The 25,605-nt window shown below is 31.3% G+C and overlaps 1 protein-coding gene across 1 annotated transcript in view; it reads left to right on the forward strand.

The window, feature by feature from the left end:
- The window catches only part of LOC145334369 (CD151 antigen-like), a 93,950-nt gene that overhangs the window by 18,164 nt on the left and 50,181 nt on the right, over positions 1-25,605 (forward strand). The window contains exons 2-8 of the mRNA XM_080179826.1: positions 800-877; positions 5,314-5,427; positions 6,107-6,174; positions 7,441-7,519; positions 10,289-10,378; positions 18,697-18,777; positions 22,941-22,995. Of these exons, the coding sequence (XP_080035952.1) occupies positions 800-877; positions 5,314-5,427; positions 6,107-6,174; positions 7,441-7,519; positions 10,289-10,378; positions 18,697-18,777; positions 22,941-22,995 (565 nt within the window). The remainder of the gene's footprint in view (positions 1-799; positions 878-5,313; positions 5,428-6,106; positions 6,175-7,440; positions 7,520-10,288; positions 10,379-18,696; positions 18,778-22,940; positions 22,996-25,605) is intronic.

The raw sequence follows: 25,605 nt of genomic DNA on the forward strand, positions 1-25,605 counted from the left end.
TTCTTAAAGATTTAAATTCTATTTTTGGTCCAGGCCCGGCATTGTTATTGTCAATTTTTTAAGGATTTTATGTTTTTATTATATTTTCATGATTTTTATATGATATATGTTTTTTATATTTTATATGATATGTTTTAATGAATGGACTATATTTTATTCTCGCTTTATATGAATAAATGGACTAATATCTAATTCTTGTTTTATTTTTGGGGTAAGATATTGTATAACATGTGTTATTTAGACTTGGATAAATAATTCATTTTTATTCTGTCTGTTTAAGATAAATCAGCTGACAAACCTAGAAATATAACACATATACTTTTTCTCTCTGAATCTTATAAAGAAGGTTAAGAATAATTCTATAACAAAAATAACTTAAGTCTGTATATGGAAATCAAAATATTAAGCTAAAAATATAATTTTTACTTAATTAGACAATTTTTAGATAAATCAGTTTAGTTTATACAAACTTGCAAATATAATTTAGGTTGGTCATAGAAAATAATTCATCTGAAAAATCAATGAATACCACTTTATAGGTTTGGTCTCTCAGATATTCTGGCCTCGAATCCTATTAATATCCGCTGGATTATAACCGGTTTTCAGTCATATTGGAACATCATCGTATAGAACACCATTATTAAACAAAAAATCATATAATTAATTCAGGTTTTGTTAGCCCGGGTCTTCGGCCACTCGGGGTTAATAAAATTGGCTTAAATCTTCTATTTTTCTATTTTATTATCTGCTGAAAGCTGTCTATAATACTATACGATAAATAACTATTCTTTTTTTTCAGATGTACAGCATAGTCTTGGTTGGTGGTTGGGTCTGGTCCACTGTTTGGATGCAGCTATATATCTCTCTAGAACAAAGGGTAAGTTTTTTTTTTCCTGGAATCTTAGGAGATAAGATAATGGATGATAAATTGAATAAAAGTACCCAGAGTTTTCCAACCATCAAATAAGAGAACAAGGTTATAAATCTGTGGGTACAATTATAATTTACTGACCAATATCCCCTCCATTCATTTTTTTACAACCTTATTCATTTAACAATGGATATAGTATGCGTGGATATTCTGATGAAGTCATACCCTAGCTGGCTAATATGACGATACCCCCATACCCTCCACTGATCATTGAGGAATGTATAGGCTATTATCTGAGGACTCTAATAGCAACCTAAATTGACGCAAAAATTCGATAAAATTATTAGGATTAAGTTGTAATGAAAGTAGCTTAATGTTAATTTTTATATAAAAGTAACAGGATCTCTGCGTGTCTGTACCGAAGGATCTCGCAAACAGCTCAACTGATATCTCCATTACAGTTTAGCTTCTGATAGGTCCCGGGAAGGTATATAGCTATTTTGAAACTAAAACAAAAAATGGATGTTGATATCAACCCCCCACCTTCTAAAGTTGGTTCTAGGGGTGAAGCCGCTCGTAAAATATAAAATTCCATTTTTTATCGGAAGAAATGTTGATTTATAAAGCAAATGAGATGTGCATCTTTCTATATAAAGATATTATATAAGACAAATCAATGAAATATACTTATATGTGTAACACTAGAGTTGGCTCGATATAACTATCTCCCTATTGGCTAGTTTTCTATATGCATATATATTTCTCAATAAATCTATTTTCCTCACCCGGCATTACTATTTAAACGGAAGTAAATATTTAATAATTTAAATGATCTTAAAAAGATCTTTTAAATTATATTTTTTTCTTTACATTACCATCACCAAAGGGTTTATTATATAATTACAATTTTAGTTCAATATTTGAACACACAAAGTGTCGCCACAATCGAATTCTTTTAAAACAGAGTTTTCTTAAATTTATTATATCATAAATTTAAATTTTCTTTTTTATGATTAGAAATTAAATACTTCATTATAATGTAAATAGCAACATGAAATGAAAAAAATGAATTTGTTTTTAATAAAGTAAAATAATGGGTCTTATCGTTCTGGGCAATGAGAGTTTATTATGGATTATTGGAGCACTATGAGTTTTCAACGAATAGTCCTTGGAAAACTTGAGCTCGTTTATAGACATTTATTTCCTATATAGATCTGACATGGATCTTGAAGCAATTAAGCAGGCCGTTTTGTACAGGTTAAAAATTGGAAGATTTCATTAAATAAAAGTTGTCGCAAATATACTTGGTAAATAATATCTCAACAAGGATAATAATATTTGTAGATAAGTGTAGCTTAGCTAGTAAAATTCATATCCATTAGTGATTTGTTCTAAGCCTCGAGGTGCTTTAACCAGTGATTAGTTGGGAGGGTTAATTAGTTTCAAGTGGCAATCTATCTTGGGTTTACCTACCTCAAAACCAAATCGCTCAAATACTTCCACAAGACAAATTTTTTCTTACAAATCGTGGAGGTTGTTCTGAAGAAGCAGCTTATAGTGCCTAACCAAAATTTACGTACTACAATACAAATGACCAATGATAGGCCAGTATACATTGTAATTGATCAATGGTAAAATGTATACTGGCCTATCATTGGTCATTTGTATTGTATGACGTCATTTTTTATAAGGCACTATAAGCCTGTTCCGTTCTGAAATTTAAGAGATCAAACTTGTAATGATATTGTATGTTTGTCTGTCAAAATGTAAAGTAGCTACGCTACTAATAAGTAGATGCTGTCTAAAATGGTGCAAAAAATGGGGACAAATTTCAAATTGATTTGACGGGGCTGTTTATTTACGTCACACGTGAGGGGAAAGAAAAGGGAAGGAGGAAAGAAACCCCCTAGAAAAGAGATGGGGGTATGACGTCACACGACAAAACAATTTGAAATTTGTCCCCATTTTTGCACCATTTTAGACAGCATCTACTAACAACCTTCAACTAAAAGACTAAATCTATGAACACAAACAAAACAAAAAACTTTATTTTTTTTCTATTTTCAACCATGGAGGAAAAGGACAACATTGATTAATTTATAACTCCTTCGGTCCACTATAAGCTACTAATTACTGAATTTCACAAATAGTTTAAAGAAAAGTTAAATTATCATCTGATGCCCTATCCCTGTATCCCTGATCTACAACCCTTTCTCTCGCTTCCTCTGATGCAAAATCAAGATTTATAGAAAAACATTGTTTTATTTTCTTAAAATTTTCTACCATCCCACTTTGGGATAAAATTACTTTAGAAATGATTTTCTCTTAGTTATTTCATTTTTCTTAAATAAATTAAATTCAAACTAAAATAAATGTATGTAGTCTTTTACATACAGTGTAAAAATGTATATTTATTAGAAATTGCAGGGAAAAATCATAGCGTTTCTCCTATTCTTTCATACAGATTTTTCTACAATGAATTTACATACATTGTAAATATACCAACAACAAAAAATTTAAAATAAATTGGAAACTTTTAAAGATTATCAACAAGAAAATTAATTTGAAGAAAATCACAAAACCTAGATGTGATTTTATCTTTCGTTGGGGGGCAACACTTAGTAGAATTGACTACCTTTAAATCTCCCCTCCCCCCAAATATTATTTTAGATTTATTTCGCTTGTTGGTTATACCTTATTCTTGATCGATATAAGTCTCTTAAAATATACACAACTGTTTTGCATAACTAAATTGATGCAGTTAATTTTTTTATAAAATTTTTTTTATAAATAAGTAAATTTCTCGTATGTTATCCCCTTTTTCTGTGCTAAGTTTTGTGATGGGAGAGGAATTGGTGAAAGATTTTCTGCATCTCTATTCTAATATACATGGATACAGAGATAAGTAAATATATAGAACTAGTATCTGCATCTCTATTCTAATATACATGGATACAGAGATAAGTAAATATATAGAAATAGTATCTGCATCTCTATTCTAATATACATGGATACAGAGATAAGTAAATATATAGAAATAGTATCTGCAACTCTATTCTAATATACATGGATACAGTGATAAGTAAATATATAGAAATAGTATCTGCAACTCTATTCTAATATACATGGATACAGAGATAAGTAAATATATAGAAATAGTTTCTGCATCTCTATTCTAATATACATGGATACAGAGATAAGTAAATATATAGAAATAGTATCTGCATCTCTATTCTAATATACATGGATACAGAGATATGTAAATATATAGAAATAGTATCTACATCTCTATTCTAATATACATGGATACAGAGATAAGTAAATATATAGAAATAGTATCTGCATCTCTATTCTAATATACATGGATACAGAGATAAGTAAATATATAGAAATAGTATCTGCATCTCTATTCTAATATACATGGATACAGAGATATGTAAATATATAGAAATAGTATCTGCATCTTTATTCTAATATACATGGATACAGAGATATGTAAATATATAGAAAAAGTATCTGCATCTCTATTCTAATATACATGGATACAGGGATGAGTAACTATATAAAAAAAATCTCTGTAAAAATGAGCCACATCAGTCCAGTTGTTAGCGAGATCGTTTGGTACTGACACATAAATGGGTAGATAAACATCCTTTTTTATATAAATAATTATACGGTATTTTTAAAAATTACTTGTTCCTTTATTCCTGATATTATATTTCATTCAAGAATCATTGATTGATTGATTGCATTGCATTGCACAAGAAGTAGGGAACAAATTTGGTTCAAATTTTCATCATGAAAAGTAAATTTATTTGTTGTGTCAATAAGAAAATGAAATAAAAAGTGCAAAATGGACAATAATATTGTGTCTTGTGTAACATACCGATTGTAGTATAGCGAAAACACTCTACACTTTTTAATGTTTGTAAGTCATCTACGTTTAGGAAGGCGGCAATTAAAGGTAAAGGACTGATTTTTTTGTAAAGCTATTTCAAACCAATGAGCTTTAAGTATATTATCTATTCAGTCCGCCAGTCTATCTGTAATGCTCTGTCGTTAGATGAAAAGAATATTTAATTGGCTGATTTTTTGTGAAGATTTTGCTGGCCAATAAGCAAATCCTGTTGATGCAAATAATTAAGTTAATTTCCATTAAAAATTCAAAATGTTTGACTTAACACCCACCTAAGGTATGTAGGAGGGGTATCAGGGGGGTGTGGCAAGCTGAAAAGATGATGCTAAGGGTTGTCGCCATAGAAGGGTGTATCAATCCAGTCCCCTTATTTTTGTCAGGGGTATATTGACACCTTTCTATACCCTCCCCCCTTACGATATACTTCAGTAGTTATTTATTATTGGTTTGTACCTTTCATCTCACCTATAACTAAAAAAGTTAGATTTAAATTAGAATAATGAATTATTCATTATTGTTATTTTAGATTGGAGTGATGATCCCAGTATTATTAATGGCAATATCCATGACTACGCTACTGTTGGTCTCTGTTGTTTCTTGTTGCCTTTATAGAAATATTAAACCTATTCTTCTTTATTCGGTAAGCTTTAATAGTTATTTATTGCATCGTATTATAGACTGCTTTCCACGGTTATTTCCCACTGTATTAATTTTATTATCTTATTTTAATAATCGTGGAAAATTGTCTATATTTCAATGCTATACACGGTTTTTCAGTTTAGTCGAGAATTAGTTCTAATAATCGGTTTCGAAGCCATACTGGAATAAATATTTGAATACCTTAGTTTTTAATTTTTGTGTTAATATATGTAAAAAGCCATGTCACACTTAAATCAAACATTAGCTATAGTAGCCAACTTAATAATACATGACTAATTTTCAAGGAGGTATTGAACAATCATTTTTAATAATCATATAAAAACCTTTCCTTCCGTAAACCAATGTCAGCTTCCATTTGCAGAATTTTTAATCATACCATTTTGGTAATTTCTACTTTGTGTGTTTCTTTAATGGATTTATTTTTACTTGGATCTTACACCAGATTATTATGAACTCCTATAATTTGAAACTTATAACTGACCAAAAATTACAATCTCCACCCCCCCCCCCCCCATACAAACCCTTTACCCCATCCCCTCTCCTCCTACTGAATGACCGAACTGACCAATGTATAATGTTCATGATAGCAACCTAAATTTTTCCTCTGTTGTAATATCTATATTTTATATCCGTTGTTTTGTTATACTATTTAATTTCAGTATTGTGTGTTGTTGGGCTGCGTTTACTTGGTTCAACTCGTCTCTGTTATTCTAATATACACATTCAGGTAACTAGCAGGGCTAGCTAATCTAACAATCAATTCTACAAAAAAAATCACGAAACCTAATAAACATGTTGTTTTTGTCATGTAAGTGGAGAGGGGTGGTAAGGAAGGGGAGGAAATGGGGAAGGGGGTTGTGGGGAAATTTTCCTTTTTGAATTGTTTGTCAGAATATCATTTCCTTGTCCCTGGCTAACTAGTATCTAAGTAGCGCAGCTACTCTATGCCCCTGTTCTGTACGTATTGATTTATATTTTCTCCAAGGCTTTGAAACAAAGAGGTTAGAATTTTTTGTGTAGTTTCCTGACCACTCTTAGACTCATGCTGTTTATCCACTTTTACTTTCCTAAGAATAGCATAACGAATGATCATCCCTTTGATTATAACAGGACTCGTCATATTATAACTTTAACAGCTGTATGTGTAAACCTGTTCCTAAACAGACAATACAACTTTGTTGAATTTATTTATTTTTTTGCACACACAAAAGGGGTTCGCATTGCTCTGAAATGGTGGATTTATGTTTAACATTTAAATCAACCACATGATCACTTGGCAAATATCCTACAAGTACAGAAAACCAACCTGACATGCCGTCTGACATTACAGCCGTAGTAGCGACTGATTAATCCTGTTTTGGCCGAGACCTGAACCCATAACTTCGGAGTTTCGAAATATCATGTATCAATATAAAAAAGTAGCAAGTTTTTTCCCCCTTGAAGACAGAGTCTCTATATGCTAAGGATGCAGCCACTAGTTATTTATAAAGGAACAGCCATAAAAAAAACTTTGCTGTATTTCAAACAGTCATGATTTTTTTGAAACTTCCTAATGGTTATACTTAGCCATAAAAAAGGATAAGACTGAATTAATTTTGATTTATATTTAGATAAAGTTTTTGCATACATACTTGCCTTCTTAACTCATACACTATTAGAGATAATAGGAAAGTGTGTAATATTTATCTTTTTTTAGTAGCAAAGCTGATTAAAACTTTTATGGTTTCACTCAGTGTTCCTATCAAGCACTGTCTCTTTTATTATATACACCTGTAAGCCTCAGAAAATTAACCTATTAATTTTTTAAATAAGCTGAAATACAAACTTGACCAAAATATGGCAATCCCTATTTTAAATAAAATTTTCAAAACATCCAAATGGGTTTTAATTTAAGGCTTAGCCACGGCTGCTGAGACCTGATGGAAATAATATGAAATGCTTGTGTTTTTTCTTCTTATTTTCTACAATATTATTAGACCTATTATTGTTGCAGACATGAAGTAAGCGCATCCTTGTCTGAAGGAATCATCCACTCCATGTCAGAATACGGACGGGTTCCAGAGCGGACACAGGTACTATTTACTATTGTCCGAGGGGATCATCCACTCCATGTCAGAATACGGACGGGTGCCAGAGCGGACACATGTACTATTTACTATTGTCTGAGTGAATAATCCACTCCATGTCAGAATACGGATGGGTGCCAGAGCGGACACAGGTACTATTTACTATTGTCTGAGGGGATCATCCACTCCATGTCAGAATACGGACGGGTACCAGAGCGGACACAGGTACTATTTACTATTGTCTGAAGGGATCATCCACTCCATGTCAGAATACGGACGGGTGCCAGAGCGGACACAGGTACCATTTACTATTGTCGGAGGGGATCATCCACTCCATGTCAGAATACGGACGGGTTCCAGAGCGGACACAGGTACTATTTACTATTGTCTGAGGGGATCATCCACTCCATGTCAGAATACGGACGGGTGCCAGAGCGAACACAGGTACTATTTACTATTGTCTGAGGGGATCATCCACTCCATGTCAGAATACGGACGGGTGCCAGAGAGGACACAGGTACTATTTACTATTGTCTGAGGGAATCATCCACTCCATGTCAGAATACGGACGGGTGCCAGAGCGGACACAGATATTATTTAATCTGCATAACACACAGAATAGTTACAGTTTTTTCTAGTATGGCTTCCAAACCGATTAATATCCACTGGATTGCTGCAGGTTCACTGAAAAATAATGTATAGCATCCTATTAAAGACAATTTTCCTCGAATATTGAATATATTCAATACCAATTTTGTTAGCTAGGGCTTCTCTATCTATTACGCTAATCATTTTTAACATTGTACTTGTTGCTATAAACATACCTCTCAGGCTAAGATTAAGTTGGACTAGCAAGGGTTGATTATTGAATATACAATGTCATATGTAACCGTAAAGTCTATCTATAGCACAGGCATTCATGATTTATATGATTCCCAAATAAAAAAAAACAGAAAGTTAATTCAAAACCATAAAATTAAAGGCCTAATTTAGCAAATAAAGTTTTTTATCAGTATTTTCCTCAAATGCTGTTTTTGAGATCTTGTGCTTCATTGGTGCTGATTAATAAAAAATTAACAGTAGAAACTTGTAACCAAAAGATGCATCACATTTTATATTTACAGTAAGATTATCCAACATGAATAATAAAGCTGCTATTCTGAAAATTCCGATTTGCCTATTTTGGTTCGCAGTTTAGAAAGTTAGTATGATTTTTGCAGCTCCTCTAAAATCCTCTCTTCTCTTCAGTGCACTGAAAAAAAGGAATGTAATAAAATTTTAAATTAAACTTCTATTGAAAATGAAAACAAAAATAAATAATTCTGAGTTCCTCTTTCTATTATTATGGTAAAAATTAATGTTTTTCTCGTATTCATTCGAATCCGGTGGATAGAAACCGGTTCTCATCCATACGAAAAAACTATGTCTAGCATCGTATTATATCCAGCTTTCTACGAATATAAAAATGTACAATCATAAGATTAAAACCAGTTTTTTTAGCCGGTGCCTTTGGCACCTCGGGGCTAAAAAAAACTAGTTTTAATCTTATAACTGTACATTCTATATCCGCGGAAAGCCGTTTATAATACGATAAACATCACACCCCATCCCCACCCCCACCCCCAATCCAATTGACTACTAAGCCTTTTTATTTTAAATCTAAAGCATTATTGACCCCTGTGGAAAGATTTAACCCATAGGGTTCTTTAGGGCTCTTTTTTCCAACCTAACCTAAATTAAGCAACAAAATTAATTTTTGTTTGAAGTCCACTTTCATTTTGAGGGAAACTGGTGAAATGTTTTCTATAAATTCAACACAAAGGTGTAGAATGTAAAATTATTGTAAAAACTCCCGTTTCCTGTCTTTTCATCTACAGAGAGGATTCTTTTTAGTTTTTACTTGTAAATGCAATGAGCAGGAGAATTTATCTTACTAGCCAAAAGTGGAAATGAGTTGAAATTTAAAAAAAACTTTTTGTTTTGTTTTAGTATTTAATTAAGACTATTATTCATTTTTTGAACTGAAAAAAAGATTTGATATTTAGTATGTAATAAAAATTGATAAAAGATGTAGCTTACCATTTTCACTCAACTTTATTGTACTGGCGGACAATACTAATTATATTCAAAGCTTTGCATCTATAGTCCCTCTCATTCATAGCTGACATTTTTGTATTCAGCATGTAGTAGCTGCATCTGCTTGGATAAATGCTCGTAGCTGATTCCTGGTTGTAATGAAGCTGTTTAAAATAAGAAAGAAAATTGTGCATCTTATCAGGAAGGAAGGGAACATTAGGCTGTTTATTGCAGTAGCCACCAAAGTTTTTTAACAACGTTTTCTTATTCGTTGGTTTAACAACTTTGGGGACTTTCATTGAGTTTTGATTGGTTAATTCATTAAGTTTGATAACCAAGCGTTTCTACCACTAAGTGTAATCTCAGAAGAAGTAATTTTGTGTATCATCATTGGGGATGTACATTAATTTATCGCCAATTGTCTTACCCCTTAAAATCCCTGGCTTCTTACTAGCGGTTGCATCACTAGCATCTAGAGGCTTTGTATTGGAAGAAGAAAGAAAAGGGAAGAAATATAGCCTAAACCCGTACCCAGACATGTTTATAAAAATAAAATAGCCTTAACCCAACAAAGGACCTTTGTGAAGCCTACCTAAAACAAAGAACCCTATTCAGTATTTATTAAGATCTTAAGCTTTTGACAAATAAAACATTATCATTTTATATAATTGGAAATATATAAACAATATTTTAACCTAGGCCATGGATTTTCTGCAGTCCCAGGCAGGTTGTTGTGGCAACTATGAACCCAAAGACTGGGAACACACAGTTTGGAGCAAAGGACACCAGGTAAAACAACAGTTATGTATTCTAAACTTCCAATACAATTTTGTGCATTTAAAATTAAATTCCTGTTTCTCGTTTTGGAGCTTGCTTTGTAAGGTTTTATATTCTATAAAAGTTGTAGAATATCAATATGTCTGTGTAACTTAACTAAAAGATTTCGCCAGCCGAACGAAATTATCCTTTATATTGAAACTGCATAGGTTTATAGGTTTATGGGGAATTTCGTGATAAACTAACCCCCCCCCCCCCCAACCATAGAAATATATTTTTTACTTTTTGTTTTTAAAACCGTAGGTTTTTTTTATTGTCTGGGGAACCCACTATATTAGACTACGATTGTGAAAATGACCCCCATTTCTTTGACAAAGCTTATAGAGACTTTTAGTGGCGCAGCCGCAAGTATTCATTTAAACTAATAAATGATCCCTCTCTACCTGGAATGGTATCCTGTATTTAGCTGTATTTTGGCCAATAAATGAGGTATGGCTGCCAACAATAAAGTAATACAACACTATACTTTTCTATATACATATTATGTACAAAAACCCTTTTTTGGACATTATACAAATAATCAGGCATATGTACGTCCATTTTTAGTAGCGTAGCCATACTATAACTTGGGTACGTCCTCTGTTTTTGTATCCCAATTCCTTCTTAATATTTGGGTAAAAAAAATCCACTAAGATCTGCTTATTTATAGATGAATTTTGAAATGCCCTTACGTTAAATATTTTTTTTCAACAAAAATGTGGTTAATTATGGATATTTTATCCTTGTTTAGATTTTAATTTTTAATTTTAGAAATATAAAATAAATATCAATATGATCTTTTTATTCTTTTTAATATTTTTCTTTTCTTGAAATAACGTGGGATATAAATGTGTCTTTGTTCAATGGAATTATTATTACTTGAATCTTGTCAAATGTCAAACTTGTAGCGAGCTAAAATAACGATCCTTTCCCTCCACCCCTTTTTTTCCAATCCACTCCCCGGGTATAGTCCTTTCTACGACATCTCTCCATAAGGGGCGATTCTTCGTATTTTTCACATAAGCTTTTCTCCTATTTCTAGCCCCTGCGGGGGGCTCTAACCCTGCGGGGCCAATTACCTAACCCTGTGGGGCAATCACCTAACACAATATAACCTAACCTAACCTAAAATAACCTATAAAAAGCCATTTTAAAAATACGAATAATCGCCCCTTATGGAGGAGGGATGTCGTGGAAAGGACTATACCCCACTACCCTCCTAAGGGATGAACAAATGGACTAACAAAGGTCCTTGTTAGCCACTAAACTTGATGACAATTTTCCCTGACATAATATCCACGTGTATTCTACAACCATTCTTTGTTTAATATACCATATTACTTGGTCCTGAGGAATAAAAATGGGTTATAATATTTAATATCGATATGATCTTTCATATGTAAAAAGTAGATGTATATTTCTAGGTGTGATATAACTTCCGTCAATGTTTTATAATTACAAAATGTTTCAAAATAGCAAAAGTATATATGGGTTGTATCAAATGTTGTTAGTTAAGTTAATTGATATTTTTATATATCTATAAACTGCGAAATTAATATCTTTTGACTAAATGAAGACTTTAAGCGGATGTAATGTTAAATAATATTTTTATTAGTATTCATATGCAGTGACAAATGATGTGTAATATTGATGTGTGTATATTAATATATATGTTAGAAGGTTTCAAAATGTCTTCATGTTTACAAGCACTGTACAAACTCATACTTATATGGCAAGATTTATGTGTAGCACTATATGTAAACTAAACTATATGCTGTCTGGTTATAAAATAAACTTTAAAAGTTATTTCTTAACTGGAGAAAAATGGGCCAAATTTTATCAATTTCTAAAGCTAGCGCCTAGAATTTGGGTTTTTTCTAAGTCTCAAATTTTCTTTTATATCTGTGTAGGGCTAAGGAAACCCTAAATCCTAGGCTGGCCCAACAAATTGGATCAAGTCAAGCTGAGTGTGCCAATGGCAACAAGTGAAACAGAGCGTGCCAATATTCCCCCTAGTCAAGTAGAGTATGCCAATATTCCCCCAAGTAAAACATAGTATGCCAATATTTCATCAAGTAAAGCATAGTATGCCAATAGTTTATCAAACAAAGCAGCATGACAAAAAAAAGATGAATTTAACATATTTTCCGATTTATATTATAATAATTGAACCTACAAATATACTACTTTATGTACGTAAAATGCGTCCCTAGCATCTAGGAGCTCTCTATTCCAAGTAGTAGAAAAGTTACGAAAATTAGCCTAAAACCATTAAAATTTCAAAATAAAACATCTCACTAATCGATGGACTTTTATGGTTCTTCTTTCAATGAAGCTTCTTATTGGTCCTTCAAAATACCATGATTTTGTTACAATAGTTTTTTCTTTTTAAAACTTAAATGTAAAGGAGATTTTCAGCTCTCTCCTTCCCTCAAATGCCCCTAGAGACATTGAGGGTTGGGGGGCGGGGGTGGAGTATATATAGTATATATACATAAACTATTTCAAAATTTTAGAAAAAACAGAGTATGCCAATATTACGCCAAGTAAAGCAGAGTGTGCCAATATTCCCCCTAGCCAAGTAGAGTATGCCAATATTCCCCCAAGTCAAGTAGCGTGTGCCAAAACAGGCTATTGGCATACTCAGCTTGACTTGATCCAACAAATTATATATGATTTAGCTCCTTGTCAAAAATTTTAAGATACAATATATGAAATTATGAATTTAAAATATTAAGATTCATTTTAAGCGACATTAAGTGGTTAATTATTTAATCAAACATGCTACTGACACGTCACGGTTTCTTTTTAATTGTTTCATAATGTCAAGTTAAAATTTGTAGGAAAAGCGTGAATGAAGAATGTTTATAGTTTTTTAAACACTCTAATCTATGTTTTATAGAGAGTATACTAGCCATATATTCTCAAAGGGAATGTTAAATATGATCCAGAGAACTGGAGCCTTCACAGTAGACCTCTTTTTATCTTCACTTAAATCCTTCATTCGGATTTTTCTGTTTTTTATTAATTAACTTAGTGGCGTGCGCAGCGATTCACCAGGTTGGTGTGAAACCATGAGAAAGTGAAAAGGGGGAAGGTATGCTCTATCAATTGTAATTCTAGGGGAGGTGTTGATTCTCCCATAAACCCCCCTACCACTGAATCAACTATAACATCTACGGTCTAGTCAGGGGCGTCCAAGCTTTTTATTTTGGGGGGGGTAAATTTTAAATGGGGGGGGGGGTAAAATGAAAAAAAAATTGGGGGTGCCTACGGCACCCTTAAAATCGTTTGGGGGGGGTAATCGCCCCATTACCCCCCCCCCCTTGGACGTCTATGGGTCTAGTCATTTCGAATCTCAACTTAGTTATTTTTATTTCTTTTCTAGCTAATTTGAATATATTTCCCCACCCTGTTCCTGTAACAAAATAGTTTTTCTAGTTTAATTGAACAAATTTTATTAAAAAGAGCTTATTGTCACTTTTTAAGTGCATAATTGCACGTTGCTTAGGGAGTAGCATAGCAAAAAAATATTCCATGACGGAATGGATAGGTATAGAATATACATCATTTATTGGTCTGTTCGTTCAACCAGTGCAGTGGGAGGGAAGGAGTGGGATAAAGTGTTGGACGGGGGAATCGTTATTTTGGCCAGCTGCTAGTTTTATTTTATAAAGTACATAATAATCTGGTGTAAGATCCAAGTAATAATAAATCCATTGATGACGGCTTAAAAATTAGATAATCTAAGGAGAACAAGAATATGATACATTTTTATTTCTTTGGCTTTAAAAGATAATTTTACATATATTAAGAATAAAACAAAAATTTTAAGACCCTTGAAATATCTCAACTGATTTATAATGTAAAACCATGACAGCACTGTACCTCTTATATAGTCTCCATCAGCTTTTCTAAGTTTGAAGAATATAAACTATTTAAGGCATTTCAATTTGTGTTTTGTTAATAATGTAGATGGACGAAAAAAATTCCTGATGATGAGGGCAGTTTTGCCCTCGAAACGTTGAATAAATTTAAAAGTTTGATGCCTTCAGTTTTTCATTCTGGGGATTTTACATGTTGGGTCCGTAACCATTCGTCTTACTTATTCAAGGCATAGACTGGCATTCCACCTCTTTTACTGTTATTCAAATTGTATTGCTTATTTTTTTCTATAAGATTATGATACTTAAAGGAAAAAAGTCTAAAACCTGAAAATATCCTAGTAAAAAATGGTGAATACAGTTAAATTGACAATATATTGTTGATATTTTGTCAGCCAGGCCCCCTTTTTTTAAAGCCTTTTAGTCGACGTAAATATTGATAATATATTTATGGTCGACTACATTGCTTGAAGAAAATATGGTCCTGGCTGACACATTGGGAATATAATGACAATACAACTCCAAGCACCACTTTTTTTTCTAGAATACTTTTCCCAATTTCTGATAATTGCACTTAATCTCCTTAAATCTCCTATTAAATGCAGAAAGGGATATTTATTTTATCTGTTAAAATTACAATTTTAAATTTCCATACTCCTGTATTGCTTTATTTAAAAACTTCCTCCTTTTTTATTGTTCTGTAAGAAAATATTAATAGTTATTTCTCGTATCGTATTATAAACGGCTTTCCGCGGATATAGAATGTACAATTATAAGATTAAAACTAGTTTTTTTAGCCCCGTGGTGCCGAAGGCACCGGCTAAAAAAACTGGTTTTAATCTTATGATTGTACATTTCTATATTCGTAGAAAACTGGATATAATACGATGCTAGACATAGTTTTTTCGTATGGATGAGAACCGGTTCCTATCCACCGGATTCGAATGAATACGAGAAAATAAATTCCTAAACAAATAACCATTAAAAGTGTGAAGCTTATGTAAAATTGTACTCTAATGGTTTCTGCTGTTTTAGAGATATTAAGAGACAAAAAACAAACAATTTTTTTTTTAATTTATTTTATAGTGAGATATTTTATTGGTGGCACACAGTTAAACTGTAAAATAATTTGTCTGAATTAGAACTGTTTTTATTTTATTGTCAATTTTTCCAAAAAGTGCCGTAAAGCACACTGAACCCTACCCCACCCCTTATTTTAAAATAAGTTGAACTAAAGTGGGGAATAGATTTTAGTTTGTTTGTTTATTACTGACTAAGGTCAGATAAAGTTAGGTTATATTCAGAACTCGGGTATCCCAGCAGGGGTTAAACTTACAGAAAATAACTACACCAGGCTATCACCCTTATTTTTAATCTATTTTTTGAAGGGGGGGTTCATAACTGCTGTTACTTTGTGGGAAAGCGCCATTTTATTTCTTTAGAGTAAAAGTTTTGGAGATAATTTAATGTGGATGAAAATATAAAGAAGAGAAATTGATATTGGAAATATTTGAGATTCAGTTTTTAATCTTTCAAATCATTTAGATCAATCTTATACACAAAATAGAATATCATTAACGTAATGGATAAAAAAAAACTATTTTCTTTGAACTATGTATACTTTTTAACAGTTTGGACACTTTAGGGAAGGAGGTGGTGAAGGTTCCTCCAATTTACCCATTTTTGTGTTAAGAAAAGTAAAAAAAACTTTAAGGGGAAATCTTTTTTATTTCCCTCCCCCAAAATTCTCATAACCCTTCTCATTACTTATGAGAAGTTTCACTGTAAAGAAGCTCCATACCAGTCTAGCGGTTCATAATATCCTTTGGTACAAACACATAGACAGACATCTTGTTTCTGAATACTTTTTATTTTATTTTAAAATTATTTCCTATAATTTACATGAGTGTAATAAATATTATCCAATTTTAGAATTATAGTTCGAGGATTATATCCCCAGTATAAAATTAGCAAATCTGAAAATTTAAGAACATCCATATTGATTATCCTTTCTTTAATGCAAACATCGAAGTTTTTTTTAAATTTAAATAAAATTCGTTTTTCTTGTATATCAAAAGTGCTGTTACTTTTTATCTGTAGGAGAATGTTGTCATCTTTGTTTTGATATATTAAATTTTTATGTCTGTTTCAAAGCTTTTCTTTAAAAAGTAAAATGTGATATTGTCCACCATTTTTCTGATTTCAAATAAATTGTCCTTTTCCTTTTAGCTAAAATATTCTGTAATGGGTCTGAGTGATTTTCTATTGAACTTCATTCCTAAGGTTCTACAGTCTTAGTGATGTAACATCACATTAAGGAGCTTGCTTTGACTAAATATATACTGTTATTTCGGATGACTAATAGTCTTAGGAATCATCTTGACTCTCAGATAAAATCCATTTGTGAACGGCATCTAAAAAATGTCAGGAATGATCAGGGGGAAAAAAGATTGGAGAAAAATTGTCTTAGATAGATATCCACTCTTTTGGAGTTTTTATAATTTTGCTAGTTTTAAAAGCTATTGATCCATCTCAACCCAAGACTACTTTATCAAACTAACATCTTTGTACAGGCCATATATATATTTCAATAACTAAGGTTATCATTCTCAATCGTCCTGTAAAGGAAAAAAACACAAATCAGTAAATAATACATACAAAAAGTCTATTTTTGAAGAATCTGAATAAGATATTTAACGTTTCTTTTTTTTCTTTTTGATTTGAAGAATTGTAGAGATGCATCGCATCTTTATAAAAGGTTGTGTAATTAGAAATGCTGTTAAAATTAAATTTTCATAATTCATATTAATAAAAACACATACCTATAAACTTTTTGACATTTTAAACATATTTACAAAATCATATACTATTAAATTGTATTTTTTACAAGGTGTTTTTGCTTGTAGAAAAATGTGACCCTGCACCATTCTGAAGATTCAGTAACAGTAACAAGCCCTTTTCACTCCACGGGGGGAGCATAGGCCGCTGACAATTTGTCAGTGTTTCTGTAACAATGTGGCTTTTTTTATGGATATGGGATAGGGTTGTCAGCCCTACGGTTGGGGTGTAAAGCGCCCATTTGCCAATGGTTCTGAAGATTACTTCTTTAATATACCTTTATCATTCTAAAGTTTCTGTGTTCTGTAAGAAGCTAGTAAAAGTGTCTTCTAAAAAAAGGAGACTAAATAAGACATTTTGGCTGAAGTTTAGGTACTGAAGTTGATATTTACTTCTAATATGACGTAAATCAGAATAGTTTGGCCAAACTTTGTATAATTTGTCCCCTCTTTGAGGAGACACTTTTACCAGCTTCATAAAAATATTTAAATTATTTTCTTATGAAATTCAAATGTTATATCGATTATTTATGGAATAATAATGCAGGAATCCAACATTTCATGGGAACAAACAAACAACTTGAAAGGCAGTTATCGTCCGAACGACTGAACGTATATATTATGTCCCTTTCATGCAGTAAGCGACTAAATAATATGGCCTACAATAATATCGAAAAACCAAGATACAACCAAGCCTTTAAAATTCATTATTTTACCTAAATTGTATTGTAAAACGTACCAACTACTTATTGTAAAAATCCTTAATACAAAAAAGAAGAGATCTTCAAGATAGAAAACTTAAAAAGGTTTTGTTCTTTTTGTTTAGCTTCGATTCTTTTAAATTCCAAATAATACCAGTAAAAGAGTAAAAGTACTGCACTGTGAAAAAATTTACGTTTAACTCAATTTTTTAAGGATTATTGTGTATGTATCTGTAATAAACTTTCTCGTATTCATTCGAATCCGGTGGATAGGAACCGGTTCTCATCCATACGAAAAAACTATGTCTAGCATCGTATTATATCCAGCTTTCTACGAATATAGAAATGTACAATCATAAGATTAAAACCAGTTTTTTTATCCGGTGCCTTCGACACCTCGGGGCTAAAAAAACTAGTTTTAATCTTATAATTGTACATTCTATATCCGCGGAAAGCCGTTTATAATACGATACGAGAAATAACTATTATTGTGTTCTTATTATTGAAATATAGTTTATACAATATATCCTATATATACTTAATTTATTGCTATAGGAAAGAAATTAATTTATTGTGTAGAGCCTATAAACTATTGGCAGACAAAAGCCTTAAAAATGTATTCATTTTATTTTGTTGTTGTGTACATTTAATTGTACTTTAGACCTCAGGAACACATTTGATATTTTTTTCAATTATTCTTTTTTTAAATCAGAATGGCAGAGAAAAAAAGCTGTTATATTACAAATATTATGTAAATTATATTAAGAAAATTTATACTTACATTTAAAAAGCTGCTTTTTTTATAAGCAGATTGAACTAAAACTATTTATGATATTAAAAGCAAAAAAAATTATGTTATTATATTTTAGGGAGTACTGCCGCACAGCTGTTGTCGTACAACTGTACACGCTGTGTGTAAACTAAACTCTGACCACGCGGATACTTACAAGGTAAACTTTCAGCTTAACAGCCTGCCTAGCCAGGGGCGTGCACATGATTCTGATAGATGTATGGAGATTGGATATACCAAGTGGAGAATTAATTTATTAAGATTAGAAGTTTCCCTTCAAATTAAAGGGTTGTTATATCTGCTTTAGATTTGGTAGAGCGTGAAAACTTCAAGAGAAGCTCACACACACATACACACATACTACAAATACACACACACACATTTTAATTTAATATAAAGATATATAATACTTGCATTTATATTGTGTTTGTTCCTAATAAATCATGGATAAAGAAATTAACATTAAAAATATTATACAAAACACAATTGGATGTCATTATCAATATAGATTTACTGCCACCTATAGTTAGAATTTGGAACTAAAATTGACATTCCAGTTCAGTAAGAATATTGACTTCAACGAGAGGACCTCTTGTTAATTTAAGTTGACATGACTATTCTTTATTATATAACTAAAAAAAGATATGTTTTGTATATTAAAATGTGTATAGATAGTTACAGGGTGCTCCAAAAAATTCAAGTTTTATGTGGCTGGCAACCAAATAGCAACAAGGTTTTTTTAATTTTTAACACGTACAAATAAGAAAAAACAAGTGGAAAATACAACCCTTTTTGGAATAATAATTAGATAATTAGATCTATTTGTGCAAGCAACAAGGATATATGCTAATGTTTTTCATATTTCTTAAGAACTTTTTTTATTTTAGTTTTATTGAGATCACCCTGTATAATATACAATGTATATATAATATATTTATATATATAAATGATGAAAGTGTGCCAACATATTCTATATATATACAAAATATGCTATATGTATAAAGTATAGAAGAACCATATGCAGGAGTTTGCATTTAGATGCCCTTCGTTGAAAATCTTCATTTTTAAAATGCTTAATATTAAAAACATAGACATAACCCAAAATTATCAAATCTGCTGAAGGCCTAACATGACTCATCCCAAATTTAATTAAAAACGATAGACACTTATAAGTACACATGCTTAAAAAGAATAAATAATTTTAAGTCAAACAATGTACAAAAATAATATTCTAAGCTTGTATTGGAAAGGCACCTCTATTCTGGCATACCTTAATATGTAAATCTGAATTTTTAACTTTTAAATTTACTCATAAACTGAAACATATAATAAATTTCATGCCAATACATATTTAGAAAGTATAAACCACAAAAAAATTTGTTTTAAATTATTATCCATATCTTATTCCATTGCGGATGTAAAGTGTCCCAAAAATGTAAAACTGCTGCCGAGCCCTTGTTATTCATTTTTAGTATTTTTGAAATGTTCGTCAGTATGTCTGTCTGAAAAGTTTTGGTAAAAACGCGATTTTCTTGGCTGCTATAAAAGAAAGCTTATCAACATTCCCATTTTTATGAAGCATAAGGTATTTATGTGTCTTTAGATAAAAGGACAAGCAGCTTTATTCTTCATATTTTTGTGTTATTTTTGGTCTGATTTTCCTATTTTATTACATTAGTATCAAAATTAAATCCTTATACTAAAGTAACAGGATGTTTGTCTGTGTGTCTGTCTGTGTGTACCGAAGGATCTCGCTAACCGCTGAACCGATTGGGTTCTCCTTAACAGGGTAGATTCTCATATGTTCCGGGAAGGTTTATAACTATTTTGGGGGAGGGTACCACCACCCTCCCTAGAGAAATTAAATTTTTAAAAAATTTACCAATTTTAGAAAGAGAGTTCAACGAAAAATAAGCGTCTAACGTAAATTTTTTTAAAACTTTTTCTTTTAAAATCTAAAATAAGAAATTGAATTATCAAATTCGACTCTCTCCTCCTCAAGTGCCCCTAGAGGCCTCTAGGGGCGTAGCCGCTAGTTTCTAGATAAAGCAGCATCTACTGTTTATGTTCCTTTCAAAATATCTTTGCCTATTATGAATGTTGTTTTCCTTGTTTCAGCTAAACAATGTATTTCACGATGCTGTCTAAAATGGTGCAAAAAATGGGGACAAATTTCAAAATGTTTTGGCGTGTGACGTCATACCCCCATCTCTTTTCTAGGGGTTTCTTTCCTCCTTTCCTTTTCTTTCCCCTCACTTGTGACGTAAATAAACAGCCCCGTCAAATCAATTTGAAATTTGTCCCCATTTTTTGCACCATTTTAGACAGCATCGTATTTCACATGTTTTTTTTTCTTTATGATTTTTGTAACCCGCGTTTACAATAGTTGATGAAAAATTATACAAGCCCCAGAAAATTTGATTCCTAAGGCTATGATAATGTGTACTATAACAGTACTGTTTTTGGACTATTATACTACTGCTATAGTTGTATGAATGATCATTTTAAGGAACTAAATTTTATTGAATTTTACAAAGGTAATCTTTTTAAAGTTTAAAAATAAATTATCATTATTTATTTTTATCCTGCAACTAGCAGACTAATCCAAAAAATATTTTCTAACAACGACAATTATGTCCATAATTAGCGCTGCATTGGAAGTTACCTATTGCTTTGATGAAAAAAGAACAGTAAACTGTTATTGGCAGTAAAATTAAGAAGGAAAAAAAATTACGAATAAAAATAATAAAAGATCACCACAAACCCCTGAAATCTAAAATAAGTATAATTCTTAACTTCCTAGGGATCTTTGGTAATAAGACAAAGGACAATAAAGAATCATAAAAAAAAGATGATAATGAGCTTTTTAATAGTTGATTTTTATCGCATCAACGAGGTGCCGAAGGCCCGTGCAAACAAAACTGTAATTAATTTAACGATTTTTATTTGAATATTCGTAGAAATATCTTTAATATGTCGGAAAGATTTTACAATATGGCCGAGAACCGGTTGTAACTCACGGGATATTAACCGATTTCCGAATTCTTATTTTCTAACTTTGTGTGCTAGAATTCAAACCTTTGTTGGGCTCTACGCAAATGCAAAATTAACCAAAATACAAATTGAAAATTGGAAAATTCAAATATATTTACATAACTCTTATTGCATCATAAAATCTTAAAAGTAAGGTTTTTTATCATTAGGGTATGTTGTGCTTTCATTTTTTTAAAGTTGACTCTGATGTTAATTTAGATGTGATAAAATTGTTTTTCTCGTATTCATTTGAATCCGGTGGATAGGAACCGGTTCTCATGAATACGAAAAAACTATGTCTAGCATCGTATTATATCCAGTTTTCTACGAATAAAGAAATGTACAATTATAAGATTAAAACTAGTTTTTTTAGCCGGTGCCTTCGGCACCACGGGGCTAAAAAAGCTAGTTTTAATCTTATAATTGTACATTCTATATCCGCGGAAAGCCGTTTATAATACGATACGAGAAATAACTATTATCAAATTTAATCTCTGAAAAGTTATTAGAGTAGATACTGTAGAGTGTACACTGTGTAGAATTAGATACTATAGAGTAATCTACTGAGTAGATACTATAGATTGTACACTGTGTAGATACTATAGAGTCTATCTACTGAGTAGATACTGTAGAGTGTACACTGTGTAGATAATTTAGAGTCTATCTACTGAGTAGATACTGTAGAGTGTACACTGTGTAGATACTATAGAGTCTATCTACTGAGTAGATACTGTAGAGTGTACACTGTGTAGATACTATAGAGTCTATCTACTGAGTAGATACTGTAGAGTGTACACTGTGTAGATACTATAGAGTCTATCTACTGAGTAGATACTGTAGAGTGTACACTGTGTAGATACTATAGAGTCTATCTACTGAGTAGATACTGTAGAGTGTACACTGTGTAGATACTATAGAGTCTATCTACTGAGTAGATACTGTAGAGTGTACACTGTGTAGAATTAGATACTATAGAGTCTATCTACTGAGTAGATACTGTAGAGTGTACACTGTGTAGAATTAGATACTATAGAGTCTATCTACTGAGTAGATACTGTAGAGTGTACACTGTGTAGATACTATGGAGTCTATCTACTGAGTAGATACTGTAGAGCGTACACTGTGTAGATACTATAGAGTCTATCAACTGAGTATATAATGTTGACGTAGAGGCTATACACCCTAGGTTTTGTACGGACATTAAGACAATCCCTAATTTATGAAAAATTGCGCATCCAAGAAAAATTTTATCTAATTTAATTAATTTTAATGTCTTTTTTTAATATTTAGATTGGTTGTCATGAGATGGTATGGGGTACCATAGCAGGATATCCGGCTAATATTGGTAAATATTATTTTTTTTGTAGCAAAGCTACTATTGAAGTCTTACGTTTTAATTTTTTTGTCAAATATATTCTTATCTTAACAAGGATGACAACATCCATAAAAGCGAAGCACTGAAACGGTAGGACAAACGGACACTAGCACTTGTATAGTGTCAGAACTGAATAATCAGAATATAAATGTATAAATGTCGAAGCAAAATTGTAAGTAAAATTGTTGAAAAACTGCTTGATACAGAATAATGTTTATGGACATACTTACATTTTTAGGACTTGATTATAGAGTTGCTTCGCTTATAATATTGTACTTTGTTGTCCTAGGAATCAGTATACCAAAAATCAGATCAATCGGATTATTAAATCACATAAAAAGTTAAAAAATCAACATGTTTAAAATGGACGTACGGACATTCTGGTAATGATTTTAGAGTTGCTACGCTTTCTAGATCGTACCTAACTACTACAGGAATCACCATGCAAAGTTTGAAATCAATAGGACAATTCTAACATGCCTAAATTAGCGAAAAAAGCTATCCGTGACGGACGGACCGACCCTAATTATAGAAAAGCTTCGCTTTTAAAAAGGCAGGATGTGTATATGTACCAAAAGATCTATACACTTGTCCGATGGTGCTTTCTTTTAATAGAAGATTTATTTTAGTCCAGGTTTTTATTGGGAAGGCTAGTATGTCTTCCAAAAAGAATAGGCAATTGATTTAAAACATTTGGAGGAAGTGGACACCAAAGTGAAAGCAACAACTGGTATTTTAAACATCGATGATATATACAAGTAGGTGTTGAAATAATTACTTGCTGTTTGTTTTTATCGATTTCATTTTTTTCATTCACTATCTATTTGTTTTTACAAGACATTTAAATTAAAGATTTAAGTCTTCTTTTTTGTCTATATATTTATTTTTAATAATTTCAGTTTACTAAGAATTAATCAGATTGATTAACGTTGTATCATTTATTTAAAAAAAACATCGGCTCTATTTTAATGTTATCATTCTTGGTTTCTACACATTATCTAAATTAGTTTTATCTAGAAAAAGATACAGTGATCCTGAAAGTACAAAAGTTGAAAAGACTAAACTTATAGTCATTTATTAGAGCAAGTAAATCCATTGATTTTAAGCTAAGCAATTAAAGAATATGATCCGTCTAAAAATCTATCAATATTAATTTTCAATTTACAATTAGGTTTATAATCCTGCTTTTATCTAATTAATCTTTATCGCACACTTATTTTATTAAAAGTGTATTTTTCAAACTTATCATTTGTAAGTCTGTTAGGATAAGAAGGACAACTATGTTCATAAGTTGCACAGCTAATATTTAGCCAATATATTTTTTATGTATCACTATAGACGTGCCCAGAATTTTTTTCAATTGAAGGGAAATCCATGATCGAGAAAGTTTTCATAACATTCCTTAACGTTGTGAAGACCCTAGTTTGAAAATATTCTATTTAATATTAAGTAGTTATCGATATGTTTTACAAGATCGCTAATAGTTAAAAAAATCATTATCTTTAATTTTGCTGACTTATTTGAAAAGTTGATACTATTGTATAAACTCTAATAAAATTAATGATGACGCTTTACCACAAACTTTAGCTAAATTACAATTCTACAGTAACAAGAAATAATGTGAATCATCATTTTTAATCTTCACTGACTCGGGTAATATCCCTTAAAATTGTTGGATGACTATTAGATCCCCCCCTCCCCCCAATAAGGAATTTTAAAGATTATTCTGATTAAGGTTATTGCTTAAAAGGGATAAAAAGCAAGTATAAAAAAATATTAGAACAGTGGAGGTGCTATGTAGGTTATTATTACATAATTTACAATCTTTAAAGAAAAAAAGGGTAAAACCACCTTTTTTTTTTGGGGGGGGGGGGCTCTAACCTTGTGCAGTTGTATCCCTACCAGCCGAACTGAACAAATGTGAATTATAAAAGAGTTGTTGGTAATTATAACTGTTTCTTTTGATCAAATATTTAAATCATTGATATTTTCTTAAAATTTTCTTCTTGAATTTTCTTGATAGCGATAAAAATTAATCACAACTAAACTTGGCTGGAAATTTTTTTCCAAATATTTAACTTAAAAACATAATTTTGTTTAATCTTAAACCTTATTTATAAATTTATTCTCTTACTTTTTTAAGTTGCTGAATATCTAAATTCCAGAAGTACAAATTCTGTTAATTAACAATTTTGTTAAACTTATGAATAAAAATAATTATAGATGAATTTCAGTGGTTAGGCTTAATTAAATTTTTGGTTGGAAAATATTTTTACATTAAACAAAAAAAAGAGAAAGTAATTAGTATTTTGAAAATGCACAAAAAAATCAAATGCTGCAAACTTAAAAGGTTAGTTTACAAATATGTATACCTCGTTAGGGCGGGAATCTTCTTCAATTTCAAGTGCTCATCTAAATAAGCCAAAGCACCCTTTGTGTGTAATGGGTTGCGATACTCTAACACCCAAAGAAATTAGGTTAAGTAACAACCAACAGACAACCAATCCTTTGATTACACGACCTTTATCTGGAAATACTAACTGTGCAAGTTAATGAGTTGCGCCTGTTTATGGATCAAGG

The sequence above is a fragment of the Acartia tonsa genome, chromosome 2 (assembly GCF_053477335.1).
Source record: "Acartia tonsa isolate MP-2025a chromosome 2, ASM5347733v1, whole genome shotgun sequence".
NCBI classification, from domain to species: domain Eukaryota; kingdom Metazoa; phylum Arthropoda; class Copepoda; order Calanoida; family Acartiidae; genus Acartia; species Acartia tonsa.